The sequence below is a fragment of the Oryx dammah genome, unplaced genomic scaffold (genome assembly GCF_014754425.2).
Source record: "Oryx dammah isolate SB20612 unplaced genomic scaffold, SCBI_Odam_1.1 HiC_scaffold_2, whole genome shotgun sequence".
Classification (NCBI taxonomy): Eukaryota; Metazoa; Chordata; class Mammalia; order Artiodactyla; family Bovidae; genus Oryx; species Oryx dammah.
The window spans coordinates 161,202,170-161,221,533 of NW_024070186.1; the positions used below are offsets into that span (position 1 = coordinate 161,202,170).

The 19,364-nt window shown below is 51.0% G+C and overlaps 1 protein-coding gene across 1 annotated transcript in view; it reads left to right on the top strand.

The window, feature by feature from the left end:
* Window positions 1-1,303: 1,303 nt before the first annotated feature.
* The window catches only part of SEC14L5 (SEC14 like lipid binding 5), a 35,785-nt gene continuing 17,724 nt past the window's right edge, over window positions 1,304-19,364 (top strand). Inside the window, exons 1-5 of the mRNA XM_040256326.1 lie at window positions 1,304-1,406; window positions 14,431-14,580; window positions 15,054-15,185; window positions 16,145-16,273; window positions 17,121-17,313. Coding sequence (XP_040112260.1) covers window positions 1,344-1,406; window positions 14,431-14,580; window positions 15,054-15,185; window positions 16,145-16,273; window positions 17,121-17,313 — 667 coding nt within the window. The 5' untranslated portion in view covers window positions 1,304-1,343. The remainder of the gene's footprint in view (window positions 1,407-14,430; window positions 14,581-15,053; window positions 15,186-16,144; window positions 16,274-17,120; window positions 17,314-19,364) is intronic.

Sequence of the window (19,364 nt, forward strand, 5' to 3'; positions counted from 1 at the left end):
GAGGGACTGGACTCAGAGCCCAGGAGGAGGGGGTTGCCTGTTAGGGAACAGGCCAAACGTGAACTGAACTGGGGCAAGCCGGGCTGGGAGGGGCAAGGGTTAGACTGGGGACAGAGCGAGACTGGGGTTAGAGCCTTGGGGCGGGGTCTCCCTGGGGCTGAGCCACCCCCGAGGCTGAGTGCTTTAGGGGCAGGACCCGGTGGAGGCGGGGCCTGCATGAGGCGTGGCCAGAATGGAGGCTGGGCCGAGGTGGAGGCGCGGTTAAAGAAGGCTGTGTAAAATGAAGGGCGGAGCTAAGACGGGGTGGAGCCAGTTTGGGGCGGGGCCTGTCTGGAGGTAAATCTGGGCGGGGCCGGGGCAGAGTCGGGGGGTGGGGCGGGGGTGGAGCCAGGCCAGGCCGGGCCAGGATCTTCGCTGTCCTGGGTCCTGGAGCGCTCCCGCCCAGCAGGCCCCTCCCAGACCAACCCGGAGGGTGCAGGATGTGCAAGACCCGACAGCCCGGGATCAGCGATCGCTGGCTCGGACTTCTCTGGCGATCGCGGTGCTGCGCCCCGCCCTAGGTGCTGCGCTCTGGGCCAGGAGGCCGCGGAGGACTCCGGTGGGCTCAGCTTCGCTCAGCCCCGGGTCTACGTCCCCGGAGACTCCGAGGGCGAGGGTGAGTTGGGCTTTTGGGGGGCTTGGGTGTGCATGCGTGCGTGCGTTTGCGTCTGTGTGTGTACATGTGTGTCAACGTCTGTGCGCATCTAGGGAACTGTGCGTGTGGAGCTGGATGTGTGTGGAAACTTGAGTTCGTGTGCAAGGGCTCTCTCGTGTGGGAGGGGAGTCGTGCATGTGTGTACTCGTGTGGCAGAGCCAGTGCGTGCGAAATCTGGTGAAGACTGTGTGTGTATGTTAGGGGATCTTGGAGAAAAATGGGAGCAAAAGTGCAATGATTCTTGTGGGGTGCATGGGCGAATGAATCGTGGGGATGTTTCCAGCTGGGTGGCTTTATGGGAGTTTACCGGGGGCCCCAGCATGACGGGACGAGAAGGGAGGAAAGTTCGGGGTATACTGATTGCTCCTGAGGATCGAGTGTGGTCTGGGGAATTGGGTAATGGGCGGGGCAAGTGTTGGGGGTCTGGTTGGAAGTAACTTGGGGCTCACATTGGCCCCCTTGCTTTGAGAGCTGGGGAGATGTGTGTTGGGGGGGGATCCAGAGGGGTGTTGGGCCTGCCCTGGCCAGGGGGAGCTGAGGCCGGGGCTCCTGCTTCAGCTGGAGGGAGCTGCTCCCTCACCAGTCGCCCTCACCCAGGCTCGGCGCCCACTCCTGCCTGGCCGGCTCCTGCCGCTGGTCCTTCGAGAACATGGTGCAGAAGTACCAGTCTCCTGTCCGTGTCTACAAGCATCCATTCGAGCTGGTCATGGTGGTGAGTGACCCCTGACTCCGGGGCCCCTTGTGTGACAGTCGGAGGGCCCCAAGAGGTCAGCCACGATGGGAAGGAGAAGGAAACCCTCAAACCCCTAGATCAGAAGGAATTAATGAGCTACTCTGCTGACCGGATGGGTCCAGCTTCTAACCAGGACCCCTCTGCCATCCCATCTTTTGCCACAACTTCTAGGAGCCTTGCGCACTGAGCAAGACAAGGTCTTTCTTTTCCTTTGACAGGAAAAAGGGTATCAGGGGCCAAGCTGCTGCTGTCATTTTGTGTACTGATAATAATAATAATGGTACGAATACAATGAAGATGCTGACAGCAGCCATTTGTCGAGAGTTTGCTAAGTCTTTACATACATTGTTTGGTTTAATTCCCAATAGCTCTTATTATTCTCATTTTGCCGCATTAAACTGATGCTCGGACAAGGATGGTCTAAGTTCGGCCGTGGGAAGAGGTGGAGCTGGCTGGGATCCACACATGGGGGACTCCAGAGCCTTGAGTTTAACTGCAGCACCCGCCATGTCCCCCCTCTGCTCTCACACCCCTTGCCCTCCCCTTCCAGGAAGCTGAGACCAGGGGGAGAGGGGGCACATGTGGGCAGGAAGGGCCTGAGAGCAGTTGTTTATTGGGATTCAGAAGAGCTACGTGACGTAGACTTGGCTCCCGCACCCTCGGCCTCCTGGATCAGAGGTCTGAGCCCCCGGGGCAGGTGCTGGGGTCGGGCTGCTGTGGCTTTCCTTCTTGATGCGATCACTCTGTCTCTCAGAGCTTCCCTATTCCATAGAACAGGGGAGATGCTCTGGGGTTGTGATGAAGAGTCAGTGAAACAGTGCCTGGCACACAGTAGGTGCTCACTAAATGCAGCTGTCCCTGTTATTACACCACATGGTGTTATCAGTGATGATACTGAAAGTGTAAGAAACACCAGAGTCCACCCCCATCCTCCTCATCCCACTCTTGGTTGCTTAATCCCAGCCTTCTATCCAGCGGCTTTCATTGTTGGATAGAAGGCTCTGTGTGTGTCCTCCCCACATCTCTTCTGTGAATCTACCTACGTATATGTTTATAGTCACGAAAAAGATTAAGAAGCATCATTGGAGTAATCATGCTGTGCTGTGATGTGCGGATGATGCCAGGTCAGGAAAGTAGCAGGGGCAAGTGTGGGGTTTCATCGACAAGCTGGGTGACCTTGGGCAAGTTACTCAACCTCTCTGAACCTACACCTTCTGTCTCTAAACAGGACTCCTGTTGCTGTTGTTGTAGTTACTAAGTTGTATCTGACTTTTCTGTAATCCTATGGACTAACCTGCCAGTCTCCTCTGTCCGTGGGATTTTCCAAGCAAGAATACTGAAGTGGGTTGCCATTGCCTTCTTCAGGGGATTTTCTCGACCCAGGGATGGAATCTGCGTCTGCTGCATTGGCAAGCAGATTCTTTACCACTGAGCCACCCTTAGTAAGTTTAGGATTCTCAAAAAAAAAAAAAAATTACAATCATTGCATTTTAAAATAAAAATGTCCACTAAGGTAGCACTTAAGACTGTATTAATAGGACTGTCGGAGGACTTCTCTGGTGGTCCAGTGGTTAAGACTCGGTGCTCCTAAGACAGGGGGCCTGGATTCGATCCCCAGTTGGGGAACTATACCCTACATGCCACAACTAAGATCTCAGCAATGAAGATCCTACGTGCCACAAAACCCAGTACAGTAAAAAAAAGAGACTAGTGGAATACGCGAAGCATATTTCATCAGCTTTGAGTTCCACACGTGCAGGCCGAGGGGCTCACTTTACTCTCGTAGCTGTTAATCTTTAGGTGCTGATGGATAAATACTTGTGGGTACAGCAGGAAATAGACGCTTTCAGATATGTATTACCTGTATTGTGCCAATTTGTCATTTGTATTTTTTCAAATACTGTGTTACCTTATCTCCATACAGTCCTTGTTCAGCAAAATGGCCCCAAACTACCCCAACGTCGGACAAAGCCACTTTGCCAACTGTTTACAAAACATCATTGTCCCCAAAATAGCTGCATAACTCAACATAACTTGCTCGCTGTGTGGGCACAAAAGGGGTTTTCTGCACTTAATGTCGGTCTTTGTTTCTCAGCTGAACACTTGCCCTCAGTTTGGGTCAGATGCCGAGGAAGTTTCGGATGAACTCGGCTATTTTGACCACATCCGAGTGACCAGACGAGCTGGCCTTTTGGTTTTTCTGTTTAACAAAACTGACTTGAGAATCAAAACGTCCCTTTGCAGAAATTCCACCATACCACTGAAACTGTGTTCATGGAATTGGTTATAAAATAATACTAACGTAACATTTCTAGACCCAGCGTTATTTTTTTTTAAATTATTTTTCTCTTCCATTTAAAAAATGTAACTGATTCAATGAATGGGTGTCATTCCTTGACATGAATTCTGTTTCTGAAGCATGGAATTCCAGGGACCTTTGCTGTTTCCTTTCTTGATAGCGTTCTGTATTACTGGGTGCAGAACAATGAGTTTGTATTCTCTCAGTAAGCAGAGGAAAACAGTTAAGACAATGGAGGCAGCTAGTATCCAAGGCTGGCAGAATCCCTGGTCCCTTTGAATGTGGGGTCCCTGGAGGTGGGGCAGGGTCTTTGTGGAGATCTTGTATGGACACAAAGCCTGTGGTTTGGATGGTGGACTCTGGTTACCTGCGCTCTGAAGGTCACTCTCTGGTCAGCCTACAGCCCGTAGTGAATGACTTCCAGCTCCTCTGGGCTCTTCTCCTGAATGGGTGGAGGTTACGAGTCAGATTCTCCAGGCTGGCCCCTGGCTCTAGGTTCTGACCTGTGAAATGGAAGTAATGAAGTCCCCCGCTCCTCAGAGGGGCTTTCCAGGTGGCACTAGTGGTGAAGAACCCACCCGCCAATGCAGGAGACGTAAGAGACCCTGATTCGATCCCTGGGTTGGGAAAACCTCCTGGAGGAGGGCACGGCAACCCACCCCAGTATTCTTGACCTGGAAAATCCCGTGGACAGAGGAGCCTGGGGGGCTCCAGTCCATAGTGTCGCCCAGAGTTGGACACGACTAAGGCGACTTAGCAGGCATGTGTGCACGACCCCATAGCCTGGGCACACAGTCAGACATTCCAGATTCTGACTCTGATGTTCAGTAAACATCTGTGCACCCGTGGCTGAGGTAGCTTCAGAAGTGACCTGCATGCCTCTTGTCTGTCCACTGCCCAGGGGTCCCTGTGGGGTTCAAAGCACTGTGGCTTCAGGTCATCTCAGATTCTGCAAACCTTAAGAAGGAAGATGGCATGGAGTAGAATTTCCTGGACAATAGGCTGGCCGATCCTCTGGAGGAAGGGTTATAGAGGTGAGAGGCAGCAATTGTGTTAAAATATTTAAAGACCTGGACTTTTGTATTGATAAACAGCTTGTAATTTAGCAAATGGGTTATTAATAAGGAGTAGCTACTGAAGGTAGATCCTTGCAGCCCAGGTCAACGACAGTTGCAGTTGGAATAATTGTTAGGGATGTAGTTTTAATAAAGCAGCAGGGGCCTTATTTAAATGTGTTTAAATTGGTTCCCTGGAGCCTGTCATCTGATCCCGTTGCCAACAGATTAAGGGAAGCAACATTTTCCACCCTGGATTGCTTCCAGGGCCCTGACCGGCTCCTACTGGGGCTGGGAGACTGGAGCTGATCCGCTGCAAAGTCATCTTCTGATTTCAGGGGGTCCTGGGATCAGCCTTCGGCCCTCATTCATCTGTGAATGCATGCGTTAATGCACACATGAATACATTCCACAGATATTTATTGAGTTTCCAGAGTATGCCAAGCATCCTACCAGGTGCCAGGGCTACAAAACAGCGTCATTCTTAGCACTTTTTCTGAAATGCATCATTATTCTGTTAATTTGCTTGCCTTCTTGTTTACCCGGAATTTGCTTGTTTGTTTATATGGGTCTTTTTCATTAGGCTTCAGAAAGACAGAGACCTTGTCTGTCTTGTTCTCATTGTCTTGACTTAGTTCTCCTGACATGATCCCTTCCTGTCCTCACAGAGCTTGCAGTGTGTGTGTGTGTCTGTGTGTGTATGAGAGAGAGTCACTCCAGGCAATACCGTGTAGCAAGATTTGTAGCTGGGAAAGAAAGAATAGGGCATTGTAGGAACACACAGGGGCTTTCCTGGTGTAAAGAATCCACCTGCAATGCAGGAGACGTGGGTTCTATCCCTGGGTCAGGAAGATCCCCTGGGGGAGGACATGGCAACCCAGTCCAGTATTCTTGCCTGGAGAATTCCGTGGACAGAGGAGCCTGGAGGGCTACGTACTGTCCATAGGGTTGCAAAGAGTGGGACACGACTGGCGTGACTAAGTACGCATGCATGTGGGAACACGGAACAGAGCCCATTGGTCAGCAGCCAGAGGCCTTTTAAGTCAGCCACACTTTGCAGGGAGGGGTGGAGAGAGGCAGCCTGCCTGCCCGTCTGTGCCAAGGCCCCTGGGGCAGAACTTGTCTCTCTGAAGAAATGAATGCAGCTTAGTTGGGCCTCTGTGAGCCCACAGGGCTCAGTTTGTTCCTTCAAGGATGTTGGGAGATTTGGGAAGGTGTGGAAAGTGGGTTGAAGGAGGGGTCTTCATCCCGGAGGTGAGAGAGCGGGCTGGGGGGTTGGTAGGGGATGGGGCGGGGAGTGGGAGTGACCAAGGCCAGGTGCATTCCTGAGACACTTGGAAAATCTAAAACAGCGTTTCCCTCCCATCACCATCCTGACCTGGTGTTAAATGTCAAGACCCCTTGGGCTGGCCTGGCTACCACCCTGTCTCTCCCTGATCAACCAGGGGCACCAGCTGATCCTGGAAGTCCGTGGGTAGGGGGCAAGTTCAGAGCAGGAGAGTTCCCTGCCCCAGCTCGACCTGTGAGTGGGTGAGAAGCTGCAGCAGGCTTGCGAGCAGTGCCCGGGGCCGGACGGCTGGGCTGTGCGCTCCCCCAGGGCAGGAGAGGCCAGGCAAGAGGAGGCCCCACCCTTAGAGGAAAGGACAGAAGCAGGAAGGAATAGCCACCAGGCCTCACGTCACAGCTTCAGGACTGGGAACCTGGGACAGATGGACCGAACTGCTCCCCTGCACCTCGCTGGGTGCTGACACACTGGCCAACAGCTGTGGATGCACCGCTGTTGTGAACGCAGTGGGGGCGCCACTCGGGCTTCCTCTCCTCCCTCCTTCCTTCCTTCCCTGTTCCAGCAAATATTGGCTGTTTGTCTACAGTGTCCCAGGTGTGGTACGTACGAGGCCACTGGGAAATCCAGTGGGCAAGGAAGCAACCTAGAGACAGAGATGCTGACTACAGACAAATAAACACAGACCTGAAACCCTATTGAAATCCCGATCTGCTGGGGCTAGAAACCATCCATCAGATGGCTTACTTTTCCAAAAAATGTGGTAAAATATACATTACACAAAATTGATCATTTTTAGGGGTAAAATTTATCATTTTTAGGGGTACAGTTCAGTGGCATTAAGTGCAGTTACATTGTTCTGCACCCATCACTGACATCCACGGCCACAACTTTTTCATCCTCCCAAACTGGAACTCTGTTCTCATTAGACACTATCTCCCCACTTTCCCCTCCCCCAGCCCCTGCAAACACGGTTCTACTTTCTGTCTCAATGAATCTGATGACTCTAGGAATCTCATGTAAGTGTAATCATATAGCATGTGTTCTTTTGTGACTGGCGTCTTTCACTGAGCATTATGTTTTCAGGGTGCATCCATGTTTTAGCCTGTGTCATATGTCATTCTTTTTAACGGCTGCGTAATATTCCCCTATGGGACCATGGCTGGACCGTGGTTTGTTTAATCATTCATTCCTCAGCGGACATTTGGGTTGTCTCCACTTTTTGGCTATTGTGAATAATGTTGTTGTCAACACGGTTGTACAAATATCAAGTCAGGTCTCTGTTGCTCATTTTAGAAAAATGTGTCTGGCACTGTGCGACATGCCTTACATATCATGGCTCCCTTACGTCTCCTCAGCACCCCTCACAAAGTTGATATCATTGTTATTGTCATCATCATCCTCTTTTTTTTCTGAAGAAACTGAGTCTTAGGTTAAGTTGAGGTCACCCTGCTGGCAGGGAGCATGGGCAGCCTCTAAACCCAGGGCTTTGTCCCCACCGCTTCACCACATCCCACTCTTGTCCCCTGCAGGGTCCTTCTGACCCTTTGTCTCCATCCTTTTGTCTCCTGAGCTGACCTCAACCAGAATAGCAGCAGGTTGCTCAGCTACAGGGCCATCTGGACACAGCTGTTTCTATATAATATATTCAGCAGTCATTTCAAAAGACTCTAGGATGATGTCACCCTGATTCTTCCATGCCTGCTTCCCTTCACCAGCTAAGATGACCCTGCTGCCATCGGGTGTCTGATGGCTCCCTCAGCAACTCTGAGCAACTCTGCCAAGAGCTGGGAGCGCCACACAAGGAAATATTATGCAGCTGTGAAAAGGAATAAAGCACAGACACAGACTACAACACGGATGAACCTCGAGAACTTGATGCTCAGGGAAAGAAGCCAGATACCAAATATCGTGTATTTTATGATTCTGTTCACGTGATATGTCCAGAAAAGGCAAATCCAAAGAGACAGGAAGTGGATTTAGGGGACTTCCCTGGTGGTCCAGTGGTTAGGATTTTGCCTCCCAGTGCAGGGGGGTGAGGGTCCATCCCTGATTGAGGAGATGAGATCCCACGTGCCTCATGGCCAAAAAAACCAAAATGTGAAACAGGAGCAATATTGTGACAAATTCAGAAAAGGAAACAGTCTACATAAAAAATTATCTTAAAAAAAAAGTGGATCAGTGGTTGCCTGGGCAGGGAGTGACCGTGATGGGTGTAGCGTTTCTTGTTTTTAATTAATGAACTTATCTTTCAGCGGTGCTGGGTCTTTGTTGCTGTGCACAGGCCCTCTAGTTGCAGCGAGCAGAGGCTACTCTTGGTGGTGACTTCTCTCGTTACGGAGCACAGTCTAGCGGAGCACATGGGCACGGTAGCGTGGTGCACAGGCTTGGTCGCTCCACGGCATGCGAAGCCTTCCCTGACCAGGGGATCAAACCCACGTCCCGCGCACTGGCAGGCAGACTTCTATCCACTGGACCCGCAGGGTAGTCCAGGTGTGGGGTTTCTCTTGCGGGTGATGAAACGTTCTTGTATTAGACAGTGGTGATGTTTGCATGACTTTGTGAATGTTCTAATAAAATCCATTGAACTGTACACTTTAAAGGGAGCATTTTATGGTATGAGTGTCATGGTATGGTATGAGTATTAAATGAGTATGGTGCATTTATGGTGTGGTATCACAATTCTTAAAAAGTAGGGGGGCGCTGAGAGGATCGACACCTTGGTCCTGGGGTTTCCCAGGCTTGCAGGGGAAGCTGGAGGTGGACGAGGAAGTCCCCTGAGGACTTTGTGGGATGGTCACATGCTCAGTGCATGAGTCCAGCCTGCATGGGAAAGAAATGTGAGGTATTGGGCTAGAATACGTGGGTGCGGTTTGCATCTTCTTTCCCTACTCTGGAAGGTTTGGGGTAAGCAGCGTTCCAGCTTCCTTTGAATTTTCATGAGGAAGAGCAGGAAGGAAGGAGGGATGGGAGGAGGAAGCAGCTTTCAAGTGATTAGCAGAAATAGTTTCTCTGTATTTTATAGACTCTCACTCTTTTTTAAAATTTAAGTTTATTGAACAAATTCTTCTGTAGAACGAACCATGTGTCAGGCCCTATTCTCAACAGTTTACCAAACCGATTCCTTTATTCCCCTGTCCACTCAGGGAGCTATAACACTTTTCTCATTCTCCTTGTAACAAATGAAGGAAGGTAGGAACGGAGAGCATGAAGGCTTGTTCAAGGTCACAGAGCTGCTCAGAAGCAGAGCGGAGCTTCAGACCCAAGCCTGGAGTCCATGCCCTTCCTGGCTAAGCTACCCTGTCATTCACTCACTCATCATGAAATGTCTGCTGAGTGTCTACTGTGTGCTAGGCTTTCTGACGAGCATTAGGGATTCAGGGCCGATGGCTTTTTCCTTCAGCGGCTGTGAGACAGGAAAGAAGGAAACTGGTACAGCCAAGCACTCGCTGGGCGGTTTCACGACACTCCCCTTTATAGATAAGCCTCAGAAAGAAAGGGGATTTTTCTGGGGGCTTAGGTGGTAAACAATCTGTCTGCAATGCAGGAGACCTGGGTTCGATCCCTGGGTAGGGAAGATCCTCTAGAGTAGAAAATGACTAGCCACTCCAGTATTCTTGCCTGGAGAATCCCATGGACAGAGGAACCTGGTGGGCCATAGTCCATGGGGTCACAGAGAGTCGGGCACAACTGAAGAACTGAGAAAACAAGGAGAGACAGGAAATGCCATGCTCAAGGGTTACCCAGCCCTGGGACTTCCCTGGGGGTTCAGTGGTTAAGAATCTGCCTTCCGATGCAAGGGAAGCTGGCTTGAGCCATAGTTGGCGAACTAAGATCCAGCATGTCCTGGGGAAATTAAGCCCACCCGATGAAGCTAAGACCTGATGCAGTCATATATATATATACTAAGTTTACCCAGCCCAGAGATGGATGAGTCCAGCTAGGAATCCAAGCTCCCGTGTCCACGTAGATTTCGGCAGGATGGGCAGCCCGTGGGAGACCTTCATTGGCAGTGTCCATTGGCCTCTGCCTGCACCAGCTTCTGTCCCTGTCCTGGTGGGTTCTGGGCCTTGGACCAGCTTCCTTTCTGAGCGGGCAGGTGTGAGTGTCCCTCTCCAGCCACTTGGCAGAAGAGCTGAAATCGAATCCTTCTTCTGCCCTGTGTGCCTGTGGCAGCCACCCCATGCATTCATCTGGCAGGGAGAAGCTCAGACCTCCCTGGTGGGGACAGCAGTCAGCATCTGAGGCTCTCAGGCAAGGATAAAACTAGCTGTGTGAACTGGTCTGCACACAGGGATGGTCCTGTAAGACCCTGCGAACTGCCAAAGGCAGAGGTCCAGCAAGACTCAGGATTCCCAAACCACTGACATTTGTGACATAGCCAACATCCTCTGAGAGGCAGGATGAGGCATTCAGGGCTGGGGTCTGGGTCAGTGGGGCCTGCATTCTAGCCCCTCCACTTACCGGTCCTGTGATGTCAGAGTTGGGTCACTGCCTTCTCGAGCCTCAGCTTGCTCATCTGTAAAATGGGGGAATACTGGTCTCCATCCCAACAGGATGTCGTGAGGACACAGTGGTGCAGTCAGCCCTCCGTAAATGTCACCATAACAGTGGTGTCCAACGCCAGCCTTCACAACCCCAGGGAATCTCTGGCTGACAGCCTCAGACTCTGGAGAACTGGCACTGGGGTAGACTCCTTATTTCAGGGCCCCCTGCCTTCCCTAGGTTCTGGGGTCTCCCCAGTGCGTGGGGGTGGCACCATTGTTGAAACAGAAGTGCCTTCCCCCTCACAGTCAGGGGAGTTGTGGCTAAGGGCATGTCTCCTGCTCGGATCAGCCCTGCGTTATCTGGGGGCTCCAGACAGGGCTCTCCCAGCTAGAGGTCTGTTAAGACAGGAAGTCAGTGATGCTTGGTCGGCTGTGTGCACTGAGCTCACAGCCTGTCATTCGTTTCCCTGGTCTCCTTCCTTGGAGCTGTTTGGGCCATCAGCAAGTTTGCAACCCCTGAGCTGTTTCCAAACTGCTAAGCAAGAGGTTCCTGAGGGAGTAGGGGCTGGGCCAGCCGAGGATTCAAATCCAGGTTTACCATTTTGCACTGTATGACCTTAGATAAGTTACTTAGCCTCTCTGGGCTCCAGTTTCCTCATTCGTCAAATGAGGACACCATTTAGAGGATTAAATGGAAGAAAGCACACAGCTGGAGGAGCAGAGCTGAGGCTCAGCCTGTGCCTGAGATGCAATCTAATGGCACCCTTACCACCAGCCCATTTTACAGATGAGGAGACAGAGGCTCAGAAAGGGCAAGTCACTTGCCCGACATCACCCAATGAGAAGGTAAAGAAGTGAAAGAAAGAAAGTGAAGTCGCTCAGTCGTGTCCAACTCTTTGCAACCCCATGGGCTGTACCTACCAGGCTTCTCCACCCATGAAATTTTCCAGGCAAGAGTACTGGAGTGGGTTGCCATTCCCTTCTCCAGGGGATCTTCCTGACCCAGGGATCGAACCTAGGTCTCCTGCATTGCAGGCAGATGCTTTACCATCTGAGCCACCAGGGAAGCAGAAACCCAAAGTGAGCCTGACCAGTTGACACACCCACTCCTTTCCCTCCATATAATTAAAAAAAAAAAAGCCAGCACCCCCTGCCCAGCACCCCCTACCCATCACAGAGGTGGGGCCAAGCCCAGTTCCTCTGCTCCCCACCCCCCGCCGCTCAGAAGGGCCTGGGGGGGAGTTGCTTTCGGTTCTTAAAAACCTGCACTATACCATTTGAGTCCTGTTGCCTAGAGAATAAAAATCCTGGGTGCCTACTCTGTGCCAGGCTCTGCATGAGGTACTCAATCTGCTCTGTGCCCAGTTTCCAGGTGATGAAACTGGCTTAGAGAAAAGACAGACCTGCCTCTCCTCTGGGAGGGGGTGGAGCTGGGCTTCAAACCAGGTGCTGGACCCCATGCCAAGTTCTACTTAAAGCAGCACCTTCCTCAGTGGAGAAATAAATGCCTTCCTTTTTTGTTGCTGGTTAATTTTATTCTTTATTTATTTTTGGCTGCGCTGGGTCTTTGTTGCTGTGCACGGGCTTTCTCCAGTCATGGCAAGTGAGGGATACTCTCTAGTCGTGGCTTCTCTTGTTGTGGAGCACAGGCTTTGGAGCGCAGGCTCAGTAGTTGTGGTGCATGGGGCTTAGTTCCCCCACTGTGTGTGGAATCGCCCCGGACCAGGGATTGAACCCCTGTCCCCTGTATTGCAAGGCAGATTCTTTACCACTGGACCACCAGGGAAGTCCAAAATGCGTTCCTCTGAGAGAGAGTTCAAGGTGGCCTGAGATGTATAGAGGGGAGACGGTTCTCAGGGGGCCTCCCTTGCCAGCCCTCTGATTCCAGACTCCCAGGAACCCCACTGTGCACTCTTCCCTGAGGAGAATTATTCTGACCCTGATGTGTTTGTACAAAGCAACCAGCCTCTACACATGGAGGCAGCCCTGACCTCCTGACCCTGGTGGAGGATGCGCTAGGCTGGCCTCGTGGGACCTTGAGTGACACCAAGCATTACTTCCCTGCCCCTCCCCCGCCTCTGCCCTTCTGAGCTGGGTGGTGCCACCTCCCCCTAGGGACGGGGAGGAGGTGTGTGTCCTCAGATGCCGGCACTATTTTTGGAGCTCACGCCTATTTCTGGAGTTCACTTTGATCCTGATTCTGGGCCACGTGGCTGTGACAGGCTCTTGGAGCAAACCCTGCTTGAATACTGTCAGCCATGGATGCTGGCATGCCCCCACCCCCCAACCCGCCCCTGATTCCCACTTTGGCTCTGACCCTGGCATTTCGGGGAACTGGCCTCTCATCCTTTAATTTGGAAGCTTTTTATTTCTTTCACTTGCCTAACTGCCCTGGTTAGAACCCCCAGGAGAGGGCTACATATGGGCATCCAAAGCAGGCATCCCTGCCTAGTTCCTGATCTTAGGGGAAGTTCCGTTCAGTCGCTCAGTTGTGTCCGACTCTTTGTGACCCCATGCACTGCAGCACACCAGGTCTCTCTGTCCATCACCAACTCCTGGAGCTTGCTCAAACTCATGTCCATTGAGCCGGTGATGCCATCCAACCATCTCATCCTCTGTCGTCCCCTTCTCCCCCCACCTTCAATCTTTCCCAGCATCACGGTCTTTTCAAATGAGTCAGTTCTTTGCATCAGGTGGCCAAAGTATTGGAGTTTCAGCTTCAGCATCAGTCCTTCCAATGAATACTCAGGACTGATTTCCTTTAGGATGGACTGGTTGGATCTCCTTGCTGTCCAAGGGACTCTCAAGAGCCTTCTCCAACACCACAGTTCAAATTGATCTTCGGGGAAAGCGTCAGTCTTTTCCCACTGAGTGTGCTGTTAGCTGGGGTTCTTGTATGCGCCCTTTTATCAGGTTGGGCAAGTTCCCTTCTGTTCCTACTTTGTTGAGTCTTGCTTGTTTTTTCAGTCATGAAGGAGTGTTGGTTTTGTCATCTTTTTGTCCACCCCGCAAAACATGCCTTCTTTTAAAATGCCCCAAACTAGCCCACTTCGGAGGGCAAAAACGCAAATGTACGTCAACTGGAAAAAAACAACACCTGCGACCTAAAATTTGAGGGTTAGGTTTTATTCTGTGGGAATGTTAGGACTGGTGTCCCAGGGATAGCATCGCAGGTGAGAGGGAGAGAGCTGACCCCCAGGAGGCAGGGGAGGAGCCAGGCTATACACAAGTCTGCAGCAAGGGGCAGGTAATCTGAATATTAAACGATTACTCTTGATTTAAGAAAAGCTAAATCTCTCATATGGAGAAATTTAGCGATCTTCTATGTATAGAAAGATAGACGAGTCTGGGCTTGCTGAAATAATTTATTTCATATGCATCTAGCTATCTGGGACCAATCCTGCCCTCTTTATTGTTCACATACGAATTCCTTGATCCCTTGTTTACGGTAAGAGATGGCCAGTGTGGAGGAAGGTCTCCTCTCCTCTCCCCAGCTGCTCAACAGGGAGGAAGTACCTGATGTCTTCCAGAGAGCTGGCTTTGTGTCACCTGGGCTCAGATATTTGCATTTGGAAAAGGCTTGTTTCCTCCATAGAGCTGTAGGGCAGAAAATATCTCATTTCACACACAAAGTCAAAATGTGATTTGCCAATCAGCGCTCAGGCACGCCTGTGTCCCTGCTCCAGAACAGAGGTTAAGACCACCGTTGTGGTATTAGGGTCAGTGCTCACCGCTCTTTCCCCAGGGGAGACGCCCTTCTCCTCTGGATGACTCGTCCTGGAGTTGAGACAAGGGCCCAGCCAGGTTTGGGGGGAGGGAGGAGGTGTTCTGGCCGCTCCGGCCCCCTTGGCGCTCACATGCCCCCCGCACCCCGCACCAGGCCTACGAGAAGCGCTTCCCCACCTGCCCGCAGATCCCGGTCTTCCTGGGTAGCGAGGTCCTGCGCGAGTCCCGCAGCGCCGACGGCGCGGTGCACGTAGTGGAGCGGAGCTGCCGGCTGCGCGTGGAGGCCCCGCGGCTGCTGCGCAAGGTGGGCGCGGAGGGAACCAGGGACCCCGCGGAGGAGGGGCCGGAGGAGGGGTGGGGCGTGGCAGGCGGGGACCTGGGACAGGGGCGGGGTTCAGGCGTGGGGACACGAGTGTGTCGGTGCTTGGAGCGGGTTCTGGACTGGGGGCCTCCCGGGTCCAGGGGAGAGGAGGGCCGGGCGACTGGGCTGAGACTGGGTATTGTCCCGAGAAGTAGGGCCAACAGGGAGTCCCAGGGTCCCGGACGTGGGGGAAAGGGGTTGGAGTCAGGGCTCCGGGCTCCAGTGGGTGGCCTGGCGCCGGGCAGGGGACCAGGTCCGGGGATCCTCGAATTCAGAGATCCAGGGATCCGGACTGGGCTGATGGTCAGGGCGGGACCCCGGGGTTTCCCGGGTTCGGGGGTGACAGTCCTCGGGCTCCCGCCCCAAGCCCCCACCTCACGTCTAGCCTGCACACCCCTGCTGTCTCTTTCCTGCAGATCGCAGGCGTGGAGCACGTGGTCTTCGTGCAAAAAAACGTATTGAACTGGAAGGAGAGGACGCTCTTCATTGAAGCGCACAACGAGACCTTCGCCAGCCGCGTGGTGGTCAAGGAGAACTGCAGCTACAGGGTGAGCCAGGGGCTGTCCGCAGGGATTGGATCCCGCACGCACCGGGTTGGGCCCTGACGTCCGTGAGGTCCTGGCGGCTCCCACCCTCCCAGGAGATGTCAGAGAGGATGCAGGAGCTCCTGACACCTGCAGTTCACAGATGCAGCTGAAATAAATACATATATTGCTATATGTGGGGCTTCCCTGGTGGCTCAGATGGTAAAGAATCTGCCTGCCATGCGGGAGACCCAGGTTGCATCCCTGGATGGGAAAGATCCCCTGGAGAAGGGAATGGCTTACCCGTTTCAGTATTCTTGGAGAATTCCATGGACAGTCCATGGGGTCACAGAGTCAGCATGACTAACACTTTCACAACAAATACATTTTAAAATATAGTATTTATGCATAATTTATGACATATTAAATATTAATTTAAATATATCACATATGTATACTTTGTTAAACATTTATTTATTTTTGGTTGTGCTGGGTCTTTGTCACTGCACGTGAGTTTTCTCTAGTTGAGGCTAGCAGGGCTTACTCCCTAGTGTCAGGCTTCTCCCTGCAGTGGCTTCTCTTGTTGCAGAGCATAAGCTCTAGGGTCCACGGGCTCAGTAGTTGTGGTGCACAGGCTTAGTTGCCCAATGGAGAGTAAAATCCTCCTGGACCAGGAATCGAACCTGTGTCCCCTGCATTGGCAGGTGGATTCCCAACCACTGTACCACCAGGGAAGTCCATCATTGTGTATGTATAATTTTTAAGGGACTGGAACTTTGGACTCACTTTCTTCAGGTCCCTCCTGAGAAGGCCATCTTAAGGTTTAGACCTCGCATTGTTCTCTGGACAGAGCGCCCTGGTACTACTGTGACATCCTGCCCACTGTGTGCTCTGCCCGGGTCCAGGTCACCAAGAGAGCCCCCCAAAAGGGCATGTCATCCCCCACACTGAGACTGTGTTGCGGCCCCTGCCTGGCTTTTCAGGTCCACCCTGAGAATGAAGACTGGACGTGCTTTGAGCAATCTGCCTCACTCGATATCCGGTCCTTCTTTGGCTTTGAAAGTGCCTTGGAGAAGATCGCCATGAGGCAGTACACGGCCAACGTCAAGAGGGTAAGAGGCAGGTTCCTTCAGTCATGGGGAGGAAGGTGCACAGACCTTGGAGCCTGCAGACTCTGATCTGCAACCCCGAGACCCTTAACCTTCCTCAACCTCAGTCTCCTCATCTGTAGAATGGGTATGCTAATCAAGTCATATCATGTGAGATGATGCACGGAAAGCATCTGGTCTAGGATGGGGACTTTGTGCGGTGCTTGGTTTAAAGATCTCAGACCATCACTGAGTAGAGGCTTGTTAGAGCAGTGAAACAGGTGAACTTCATTTTAATTAAATTATGTTTCTATCCATGTTTTTAATATAAAATTTGTTCAATTGCTAAGTCGTGTCCAACTCACTGTAACCCCATGGACTGCAGTACATCAGGTTTCTCTGTCTTCCACTATCTCCTGGAGTTTGCTCTTATTCATGAATCAGTGATGCTATCTAACCATCACATCCTCTGCCACCCCCTTCTCCTCCTGCCCTCAATCTATCTGAGCATCAGGTCTTTTCCAGTGAGTTGGCTCATAGCATCAGGTAGCCAAATTAAAATATAAGATATATAATATTTTATAATATTTAAAAATATATTTATAAATATACAATATTTAACATATACTTTAAAATACAAAATATACAAATATAAAACTTACTTATGGGCTATTTCACTTTCTTTGTTTGGATCTAAGTCTTGGAAATCAGTGTTTATTTAGCGCACCCAGCACTTCTCCACTTGGACCTGCTGATTTCAACTGCTCTGTAGCCACGTGTCAGGCTGGGGTGGGAGTCAGTGATGGGTGACTCCCGTGATGGGTGACTCCCTGGCCGGCCTCTGCGGTACTGATGTGTCTCTGGCTTCCAGGGAAAGGAGGTGATCGAGCATTACCTGAACGAGCTCATCTCCCAGGGCACCTCTCACATTCCCCGGTGGACTTCTGCCCTCGCCCGAGAAGAGGATGCCCCCTCCCAGGCTGAGCAGAGGGAGCTTGACTCACTGGAGGTCTGTGGGCCCAACAGTGCCCAGGACCTGGCTCCCGAGTCAGTCAGTACTGACGGTAGGTTTCAGGCAGCGGCCAGGTCTGCCCTGGGGGCCAGAGTGGGCCTGCTTATTCCTGGGAGGGGCTGGGTAGGGAGGGTGGCCAGGGGTCCCTTTGGGACAGGCTCAGCTTCCTCCCTCCCTCAACTGCTTTACCCTCTCTCTGCTCCAGCCCGAGAGCCAGGACTGGCTCGTCTCTCCATCAGAAATGGGCTGATCCGCCTTTTCCTCAGGTTTTATTAGCATTCTAAATTAAATGAGGACTGCATGATTGTGGTAGAGAAGAATTCAAACTGCTCAGATGTGAAGTAGGAAGTAAGACTCCTTTCCTCTCTATGGAAAGTTTTCCTGAAGCTGTCTAGGCACAGATACATACATAATACACACACACACACTTTTTATACGCATACACACGTGGAACTTACATTGATCAAATGAGAGCACATATACATTCCATTTGATAATTTGCTTTTTAAAAAAATTTACTAATGTTGCTGGAACAACTTTTTGTATCAGTGCATGTGTCTTGGTACTTTGCAGTATTTTGTGGTGTGGTTGCACCATAATTTGTTAATAAACATTGTCTATTATTTTAATTAGTTTATTTAGCTAGTCTTGTATTGATGGGCATGTAGGTTGTTTCCATTCCTTTTTAAAATTTTGTTTTTATTTGCACACCGCCCCCCGCCCCCCCCAACACACACACCACACCATGGAAACGTGCAGCATGTATTCCTGACCAGGGACTGAACCCGTGCCCCCCGCAGCAGAAGCACGAAGTCTTTTTATTTTGTTTATTTGTTTTGGCTGTGCTGGGCCTTCGTTGCTGCCCGGGGTTTTCTCTAGCTGTAGCAAGTGGGGGCTACTCTCTAGTTGCAGTGCACGGGCTTCTCACTGCGGTGGCTTCTCTTGTGGAGCACAGGCTCCAGAGATCAGGCTCGGTAGTTGTGGCCTATGGACTCAGTTGCTTCGAGACATGTGGGATCTTTCCAGCCTGGGGCTCGAACCTATATCTCCTGCATCAGCAGGCGACTCTTTATTTTTTAAAAAAAATTAATTTATTTTAATTGGAGGCTAATTACTTTACAATATTGTAGTGATTTTTGCCATTCATTGACATGAATCAGCCACGGATGTACATGTGTTCCCCATCCTGAACCCCCCTCCCACCTCCCTCCCCATCCCATCCCTCAGGGTCTGAGCACCCTGTCTCATGTATCAAACCTGAACTGGCGATCTATTTTCCATACATGTTTCAATTCTCTCAAACCATCCCACCCTCGCCTTCTCCCACAGAGTCCAAAAGTCTGTTCTTTACATCTGTGTCTCTTTTGCTGTCGCCCATATAGGGTCATCTTTACCATCTTTCTAAATTCCACATATATGCATTAGTATACTCTATTGGTGTTTTTCTTTCTGGCTTACTTCACTCTATATAATCGGCTCCAGTTTCATCCACCTCATTAGAACTGATTCAAATGCATTCTTTTTAATAGCTGAGTAATATTCCATTGTGTATATGTACCACAGCTTTCTTATCCATTCGTTTGCCGATGGACATCTAGGTTGCTTCCGTGTCCTGGCTATTATAAACAGTGCTGCGATGAACATTGGGGTACACGTGTCTCTTTCAATTCTGTTTTCCTTGGTGTGTAAGCCCAGCAGTGGGATTGCTGGGTCGTATGGCAGTTCTATTTCCCGTTTTTTAAGGAATCTCCATGCTGTTCTCCATAGTGGCTGTACTAGTTTGCATTCCCACCAACAGTGTAAGAGGATTCCCTTTTCTCCACACCCTCTCCAGCATTTATTGCTTATAAACTTTTTGATAGCAGCCATTCTGACTGGCATGAGATGGTACCTCATTGTGGTTTTGATTTGCATTTCTCTAATAATGAGTGATGTTAAACATCTTTTCATGTGTTTGTTAGCCATCTGATGTCTTCTTTGGAGAAATGTCTGTTTAGTTCTTTGGCCCATTTTTTCGATTGGGTCATTTATTTTTCTGGAATTGAGCTGCAGGAGCTGCTTGTATATTTTTGAGATTAATTCTTTGTCAGTTGCTTCGTTTGC